At 37.6% G+C, this 9,744-nt stretch overlaps 1 protein-coding gene across 2 annotated transcripts in view; it reads left to right on the plus strand.

Moving 5' to 3' along the window:
- cep89 (centrosomal protein 89) overlaps window positions 1-9,744 on the plus strand; it is a 61,799-nt gene extending 52,055 nt beyond the window's left edge. For both annotated transcript variants that reach the window (XM_043245963.1, XM_043245964.1), the window contains one exon: window positions 8,974-9,744. In XM_043245963.1, coding sequence (XP_043101898.1) covers window positions 8,974-9,277 — 304 coding nt within the window. In that variant the 3' untranslated portion in view covers window positions 9,278-9,744. The remainder of the gene's footprint in view (window positions 1-8,973) is intronic.

The following is a 9,744-nucleotide window of genomic DNA, read 5'->3' on the forward strand; positions in this document are numbered from 1 at the left end:
AACATTAAAAATGATGTATGTTCTTTAGCGCTTATTAAGCTTTGTAGGCAATTAAAGGCTCATTATAAAGAGTTAAAAGGTTTATTAATAAATGTGCAATTACTGGACTAATGCTTCAAATGAACAAATACTATTCAGTCAGAGTAATCCTAAGTTGAGGGCAGCCCTACTTTACCACCATTTACAAGAGTACCACGATTCATGAGTATGCATTCTTCTGAATAGTCATTATTTTTCTTTTCTTTGCACTACACACAAACAGTATTCTCATAGCTTCAAAAAATTACATTGAACCACTGATGTCACATGGACTATTTTAACAATGTTCCTGAAGAGACAGTTCATTTAAAATTTGAATTGTTATCAACTGCTCAACCTCATGGCATTTCTTTGTTCATCTTCACAATACAAATTAAGTCATTTTTGAAGAAATAGAGAGCTCAATGACATTTGATAGACAGCAAGGACATAAAATAAACAAAATAAACTCTGCTCCTTGTATACATTCAAAGGAAATGCACATGTATGCGTCATGATACTCGCTAAAATGTCACTAGGGGAGAAGAACTGTTTTGCGCACCACTAAACCACTGATGTCACTTGAACTACTTTGTCAATGTTATTGGTACGTTTCTGGACTTAGTAGGACCGGTGTCTATGCAGGGTCAGAAAGCTCTCATTACAAATTGTATGTACCAAAGACGAAGAAAGGCTTTTAAACAACATGAGGGTGGGTAATTTGCAATTTTAAGCAACCTGTCCAAAACCAAAACACATTATTCTATATTTGTTATCATTTTTTATCAAATCTTGTTTCTCAGATGCTTTTTTAATCGGGATTTATGATTATATATTTGATGGAGTCTTCTTTTTCTTTCTAAATCACTGAGAAGTGTTTCTGTATTTGAGTGCAGATGCCACAGGCAGCCTTGGAGCAGAAAAGGGAAAAACTAGTTATAAGGAAAGAAGGGTTTTACATTTCCTTACTCGGTCTTGAAAAACGTCCTTTCTGCTTTTTAAAATTATTACCTCTTCCTCAAGGCTGAAGAGAGCCAATAGCCTTTTCAAGGTTGTTATGGCAATGTGCATGGCACAGTAGAGCTCTTGTGCTTATTATTGTGTTATACATTATATGCCACACAAATATGTGTTAGTGTGCGTGTACTTGTTTATGCTACATTATGAAGATCAAATGTCCCGACAAGGATAGTAAAACGTGACATTTTTGACATTATGGAGTCCAGCCTGCGGTCTCCACAAGGGGAAAATTTAATACAAATAGTAAAGGTTGTTTTTCTGAAAGTGTAACAATGCAAACAGGTTTTCTGTAAGGGGTTGGTTTAGGGATAGAAAATATTGCTTGGTCCCAATAAAAGTAATAGAAATCTATGGAAAGTCCCCACAATTCACAGGAACAAACGTGTGTGTGTGTGTGTGTGTGTGTGTGTGTGTGTGTGTGTGTGTGTGTAAAAGACTAATAACAAAGAATGTATTGTATGTTAATACTTTATGTGCAATATGTAACTGTATGCAGCACTCACATATCAATTGTCAGTACTAGACAGGACAAAGACAGACAGCCAAGGCAGAATAGAGTGCCCAGCTAAAGACAGACACACACTGATGGACTCAGATCTGCTCTACTGTCTGCGCTGCTCTCTTCTTCCTCACAAACAATGACACACACTATCCATGTCCAACTGAACTTGGCTCCACTTCTTGCAGTATACTCGCTCACTCAGTAAATGCTTACAGTCTCTCACTCTCCCACAGTACATCAAAGCTCATTTTGAAGTCAGTTCTCTACCCATGCCTGAGTATAAGTGAGGTTTTTAAATGTCAGCTTTGATACGTCAGTAAAATGCTTCACCTTCAGAAGCGTTTTTTTTTATTTGGTGTGTGTTTGAGATTATTCGTGAAGAATATGAAAGGAAATGACATCGACTTTGTTGATATTCGGTATTCGTTCTCCCACTATGCAGCTTTTCAGTCATTTTGAGACCAAACTCAGAGATGTGGCATTATTTGACTGAAAAACCCATGGTTCACCAAATTATCTTGTCTATAGTTGCTGGAGTCATAGCTCATGATGCTACTGTCACCATTACTCTGTGTCTGCGTGTGTGTGTATGAGAGTTTGTGGTGTGATTATTGTCTTTTGTCCTGTGAATGAAAACATAATATTGTAAAATATTATTACAAAATGTATAATTTTTTAATATATATTTTTAAAAGTGATGTGAGCTGAATTTTCAGCAGCCATTAGTCCAGTCTTCAGTGTCTGGAATGATCCTTCAAAAATCATTTGAATATGTTGATATGCAGCTTGTGCTGCTTAATATTTTTATGGAAATCTTTGATGAATATAAATAGTAAACAAACAGCATTTATGATAAAATATAATCTATTGTAACTTACAGTGTATATATATATATATAATATGTGTGTGTGTGTGTGTGTGTGTCTTAATTTAACGTATTATCTAAATAAATTTGAATGTTGGGGAAAAGTTCATTTATTTCAGTAATTCTCAAATTGTAAAACTTGTGTATTAAATACATTCAATGCACACAGACTGAAGTAGTTTAAGTCTTTGGTTCCTTTAATTGTGATAATTTGGCTCACATTTAACAAAACCCACCAATCTCAACAAATTAGAAATGCTTCATAAGACCAAAAAGTTCACTGAAATTCTTAAATCGATTTTGCTTGACAATCCTCATAAGGCTGCAGTTCTCTCGGTTGGATGTGAATCTTTTTCTTCCATACTTTTTACTTCCACTCAACTTTCTGTTAACATGCTTGGATACAGCACTTTGTGAACAGCCAGCTTCTTTGGCAATAAATGTTTGTGGCTTACTCTCCTTAGGAAGAGTGTCAATGATTGTCTTCTGGACAACCATCAGATCAGCAGTTATCCCCATGATTGTGTAACCTAGTGAACCAAACTAAGAGACCATTTTGAAGGCTCAGGAAACCTTTGCAGGTGTTTTGAGGTGATTAGTTGATTGGCATATCACCATATTCTAATTTGTTGAGATTGGTGGGTTTTTTATAAATGTGAGCCTAAATCATTACAATTAAAAGAACCAAAGACTTAGACTATTTCAGTTTGTGTGCACTGAATTTATTTAATACACAAGTTTCACAATTTTAGTTGAATTACTGAAATAAATGAACGTTTCCACAACATTCTAATTTATTGAGATGCACCTGTATATCATTCAAAATTATAATTTTTTTTCAAACTAAATCTAATTGACTCTAAACCTTTTACTTTTTTCATAAGACATTTTCAAAAATGTCATCTTTTGGTTGAGCAGAAGAAAGAAAGCCACAGAGGTTTGAACTGCCAATAAACAATGACCGAATATTTATTTATTTTTTTTTTAGGGGAACTGTCTTTTTATTGCTCGAGGATTTCACTCAAACTGGGGTTGGTTTGCAGTGCTGTGTGGGGGTGAGTGAGAGAGCAAAGGTTTAAAGTGTTGGCCGAAGGTTGGCCCTCAGTCAGGCTACATGAGGATCCGGAGAGATCTAATCTAGCTAATCTTTGCTGCTCATATTGCTTCTGCAGGCTGCTGAAACATTAGCTTCCAATCATATAGAGATTAGTCTGTGTGCTTTGAGATATATGTGTGAGAAAAAGAGATAAAAAGCTTGGTTATATACTGAAATGTCACCTGGCTGTGAGAGTAAGAACAGAAGGAAGAGAGAGAATGAAAGGGGAAAAGAAGGAAAGATTAATGGACATATATATAAATTACGTATGCGCGCCTTGTCAAATTATATGGTCTTCTTCCTTATTATTATTTGCACGTGATGTGTCATCAGTGTCATTTGTTGTAATTGATTCCTCCTCATCCCAGCAGTGTTGAGTGACAGCTATGTGTGACAGAAGGTCAAAGCTGAACCAATGGGAGGCCTCTGTCAATTCTAAAACATCCTCATTTTAATGTCCTGTCTTCTCTTACCATTAAACCTACTCCTGTCTGTTGTTCCGAACAAAATGTCTCTCTTTTTATTTTTTCGGGGCTCCTGTTAAGTGCAGAGGACAGACTCTCTCACAACTAAAGTGCTCAGCTTGAGGTGAACATGGCTGTGTTTTGGAATCTCTCTGTTGAGTCGACTGACAAGGCTGCCTGTGGAACAATGGAAAAATGTCAGATTTACAAATTACTGCCTGCAAAATGGCCTGTCATTCTAGTATTGTGCAAACCTTTTTTGCAGGAAAGGATAGTTTGATGAATTACAGTTGTGGTTTTATCAGCTCTGTTGCATCGATTGAAAGAGGGGAAAATGTGTATGAATCTGGAAAAGCAGAGAGGCGTATTTACTTTCCAGAGTACGAAGGAGAAATATTTGTACGTTTTTTTCTCTTGTCATGTTAGTGTTTTTATATTGAAGGGCTCAGGAAAGGTGATTTTTATTAGCAGAACTGACAGCTGAAAATACAGCTTATTTTCAGGTTTATTTTTGGGATTAGTCCTTGTGTGTATTTACATTTTTTTTCTTTGTTCAGAAAAACTCACATACCTACAAGTAATGAGACAACTTAACTTAAGACCTGTAGCCCTTATGATCTCACCCTGTCACCTTGACCCTACCACACTTAACGTTTCTCTGCATGGGTACAGACAAGTCTTGACATGTTAAAGCATTCATTTGCTAGCAGCCCTTCTGTGTGAGCTCATCTTGCAATACATGAAGCATAGATTTGATTCACACGCCTGGAGAAGAAGATACTTGTTTTAGTATTACATAATATGATGACACTGATTACCACATACAGAAAACGACCGCTTTTGTCCGGCAGTAATATTCCGTTTTTGTCATCCTCTTACACACTCACTCATGTGAGCATTGATTTGTGTTCATGTGTGTGTTGGCCATATGTTGATCCACTCCAGTGGTATGGCTGAATCATCTTTCATTAATTCTGTAATCCTTTACACACCACTAATGAACAAATGAGTTAGGATTGCTGTACTCGTGTGTGCGCGTGTATCTGTGTTCATGAGACCGACTGTGTGTGTGTGTGTGTATTGAATTGATGGTGCTGAGTGGCCATTTGAGCTACTAATTCAACTTTGTAATGTACAGAAGAAAAATGAATAGATGAGACTGTAAAATGTATATTATATTGCATATTGTACTGATTCTTTTGCTATTATACATCAGCAAGGACATGCGATGTTAATAGATTAACTCCTAATTGACCTATCGGCAAGCCCCTCCCCTTGAACGCAGATAGGTCAATGGCAGTCGAGTATCAGTTGCATAGAGAGTGGATCTGTAGGTTTCAGCGTCGTAGAGAAACACTGGAAGACTCGAAGCTTGCATTGTTTTTGTGGGGTTTATGCTTCAAAAAAGGAAAAACAATGTGTCTGGGGTACTTGTAACACTGATTCCAGGCATCCTGAGAGGATGGGCAATATAATGTATTTGAATTAATTTCCTGAATCCGAACAAAACAGAGCATTCAATGCCCCTAATCATTCAACCTCAATCCAAATTAAGACAAAAATGTTCATTTTCTGGTTGCCATACACATTAAGTAACAATTTTCCAATTTCAACGTTAAAACTAGAGACATTAATGCCAGTGAGCCATGCTAATGTACAAACTGAAATGGCGGACTGTTTCATGGTGATGTGTAAACCCTCGCTTCCAATTTACCACCATATTTATTTATAAATGAGTGTTTCATTTCATTTAGTGGACTTCTGTGTCCAAAAATGCGCAAAAACGTAATTGGGCAAAGTTTATCACACTGCAGCTGTCCTTGTAAAACACACAGTAACTCTGTTTGTTTGTCCGAGGTAACAACTGTAACTTTTTCCGATCTCATCCCCTTCTCGTTTCTAATAGAAAATTAGTCTGAAAAACATTATTTTGAAGTTTGATGTTTGATGAGATTTTACAGTGTTATTGTTCCACATTTGTTGTGTTGTATGCTGCCTGAGAGGGGTAACTGCTCTAAAGAATAGACCAAACAATACTTGTTGATCACTAGCTGTTTAACTTAGTTATTTAAACCCAGTTCCTTAAAGTAAGTTTAACAGAAACAAGCTACGAGCAAACTAAGAAAACGTTTTTGGTCATGCCCCATCTTGCCTATAAGGTACCATCTGAGCCAGGACTCCCACTGGTGCTTTCTCAACAACCATAGAGTAGATCATGTGGTTACAAACCTAGGTTCTTAACCGCTAGGTAATGGAAGAAACCGAGCATGAAGTCAAGATTTCTCATCTCTGACATTAGCCGTTCACCAATAAATTACGATGTGACGTAAAACTTGTGGCTTCTACACGCAGTGACACAGCAGAATGTACCACAACCCCATTACTCAAATTACTACTGCTTCCATAAACCTGCTTCCCAGTGCAGCATTCAGAGTACTCTCCCATCTCTCTCTGCGTGTCTCTCATTTCTTTTTTAATCTCTTGTAGAAGACTTTGATGCTAAAAGCAGCCGGGTCAATACTGGTCTCTCTCATCTTCCATCTCCAGACGTGTCACTTCTTTTCTTCACGCCCACTCGCACCCGTCTCTCTCGTCCTCTTCCCTCTCTCTTCTGGCAACTGGGTCATGAGAAAGAGAGTGAAGGAAACCCTAGCGATCGATTAGCTGGTGAGATAATGGCCTGCAGGAATCGTTTTCTGAATAATTATTATTTTCTGCCTTTATGTATTTTAAAAGGACGATATTAGTGCAGAAAAAAGTCATTAAACTGTAAACATGTTTTTCTGGAAATATTTATTCCTGTCTAGATTCAATGCATCCGGCAGAATTAAAGTTTTGCACATACTTTGATGACGCATTCAGCTCTCTCAGCTTCATTTTTATCACAGAAATGCACAAAAGTCTGCTAAATCCATGCGAGCTTGCGCATTCAGATATGATATTAGTCTGTCAGACGTCTCCTCTTCTGATCTGTCAGACTGTGGGTTTATTTGTCCCTCACTTCTGTCCTCTCTGCATCACTCTGTCCTACTGTCTGTTTCCCTGTCTGACACTATTGATCAGCTGACCCACCCACTGACAGCAATCTCTCTCGCTCTCTCTCTGTTTCTCTCTCTCTGTTATAAATCTCTAAGGTGACAGGGGCAGGCTATCTGCGTGCATAGATAAGGCCTTGTTTGGCTTTTGCTGAGACTGCACAATAAGTGATGAATAGAGAGGAGGAAGGAGAGAGGAAAAGGGCACCTACAAGGAGAAATAAAAGAGTCCCGAGGTGAAAATCTCATTAGGTATTCAAGAATGCCTGAAAATGAGATAAAAATGCATGTACCCATATTTACCTGACTGTTTATCGGGATGTAAAAAGAGCAGCCTCAGGCAAAACATCAATGACAAAATGATGTGTAATATTCAGTATTGGGATAAATCTGCTGTCTCAAGCTGTTGACTGAAATATGGATTTAAAAAAACTATTTTTTAAATGTAGATTTAAGATTGAAAGTTCAGAAGTTGAATGTCGCTGAGAGTAAAACTACTGGCTTTGTGATTAGGCTGTCGGTTCTTTTCACTACTGCATTTTAAAGTATTTTATTCTCATCAAGGTTGTATTCTTTTGATTACAGTACCATTATTAACATTTATAATAACTATTTTCCATTTTAACATATTTTCAAATGTATTTTATTTGTGTGATGACAAAACATTTTTTTAGCAGCCTTTACTTTAGTCTTCAATGTCTCATGATTATTCAGAAATCATTCTGATATGATGATTTAGTGCTCAAGAAACATAAATTATTATTAATGCTAAAAGCATTTGTGATGCTTAATTCATATTTGGAAACTGATTCTTTGATTAATAGAAAATTCAAATATTTATAGCGTTTGTATTTATTCATTTCAAAATGACAAAAGCATTTAATAAAGTTGTCAAACACACTTTTCTTGGGAAACAATGGCTTACCTTACAAAAATGTTACATTTCCACCACATTCTTAAATTAATATTCATTTTAAAATACCTTAAAGGAAGTGCAGTACCATAAGTAATTTCTGCAATTTTAACAAGACATTTCATATCAAATATATACTCATAAATATAGATATGTTTCGTGGTATTTCTGAGGTGTGTGGTGTGTGAAGTATGGGAGATGGGTTTAGTCTGTTTGACACTGCTCGAGTCTGTCAGAGATGACGTTTATTGATGCAGGCAGAGAAGAAGGTGGCAGCTTAAAAACGCATCTTAAAGGGATAGTTCACCCCAAAAAAAAATATTGTCATCATTTACTCACATTCAAGTTGTTTTTTTCTTCTGTTGAGCACACACAAAAAATATTTTTGGTTGACAGAAGCCACTGTCTATCTTACTATGGGAAATTACAGTAGAAAGAATATAGTTTTAGAGTGAGTAAATGATAAGAATATTTTCATTTTTGCATCCCTATAATAACACAGACCCGAAAACTGCAGTGTAAAGGACACTTGCATAGATGACTTGCCACTTTCCACACAGTGGGAGATAAAGAGAGAACGCTGTCATAAAACGTGTGTGTTTGTGTGCATGTGGACTAGAGGATGTGCATCAACAGATGGTCCGGCTAATTGATCTATGATTACGACAGCTTACACCCCTCCATCGCTCGGTCATCTCTATCGTTCTGTCTCACTCTGTCCAAGTTTGTGCCTCAGCACATTTCCAGTTAATACCTGTTATTACTGCACAGCTGAGCCCTCAAAAGCCTGGTGTGGGCATCCACTGGTATTGACTGGAGGGTACCAAATAACTGAAGGTCACAGAAATTTGTGTGGTCATGTGTATTTTGAATGCTTGTGTGTGTGTGTGTGTGTGTGTGTGTGTGTGTGTGTGCGAAACAGGCATCTCCCCTTTTCATAGAGTGTGATGATGAGAGCTCATATTTGATTCAGGAAAGCCTACCCACACTGCACTAAAACAAGCCCACTCTCTCTCTCTCTCTGTCTGTCTCTCTCTCTCTCTCTCTTTGTGTTTCTCAGAGAGGTAGAAGGTGAACTGGAGGTGGTTTGGGAGGCAGCGACCAGAGAGAGTCAGCGCTTGAGAGAGGTGGTGTTAGGGAGTCCAGCCACCGTGGCTCCAGCCCTGCGCAGCACTTCCGGCCAGACTCCTGCCAGGATCTCTCGTGTGGAGGATCATTTGTCCTGCTCGCTGCCCCCTCCCTTCACCCCCAGACTTTGCCGTCTGCCACAGCCTTTACAGCGCAGCCCTATGTTTGACTCCGACTCCGACCAGCACCAGAACCCCTCTTCTGATGAAAGCGATAAGAGTGGAAAGGACTCCTGAAATATTTCCATATCCTCCTTAATAAGTGTTCATGAATTCATTTACCTGAACGCTTAATGTTTTTTTTGTAAAGAAAAATGCAGTTTTTCCTCTTAATGATGGCAAAGGATGCTGTTTTCAACATATATATGTGTATGTCTAATGGTGTTTTGATTGATAATAATCATAATTCTGTAGATGGAGAAAGGTACAGCATTTTATTCAGCTCTTGAGCTCATTTCAGAAATCATTTGTGGATACACAGCATAGCCTATGAAATTCTATCACACAAGCCACATGATGAATAAGAGAGCAACAGAAATCTCTCTCTCATTCTCTCTGGGATGAAGGCCTTGCACAAAAGATTGCACTGAAGATATCCCTTTTTGATAAGGACAAAATAGGGGATGATATAATATAATTAGCATCCTGTTTGTGTATTTTTGTACTAGGGCAACAATATGTTGGAATAAACAATTAAATTACGA

Source organism: Puntigrus tetrazona, chromosome 7 (assembly GCF_018831695.1).
Source record: "Puntigrus tetrazona isolate hp1 chromosome 7, ASM1883169v1, whole genome shotgun sequence".
NCBI lineage: Eukaryota > Metazoa > Chordata > Actinopteri > Cypriniformes > Cyprinidae > Puntigrus > Puntigrus tetrazona.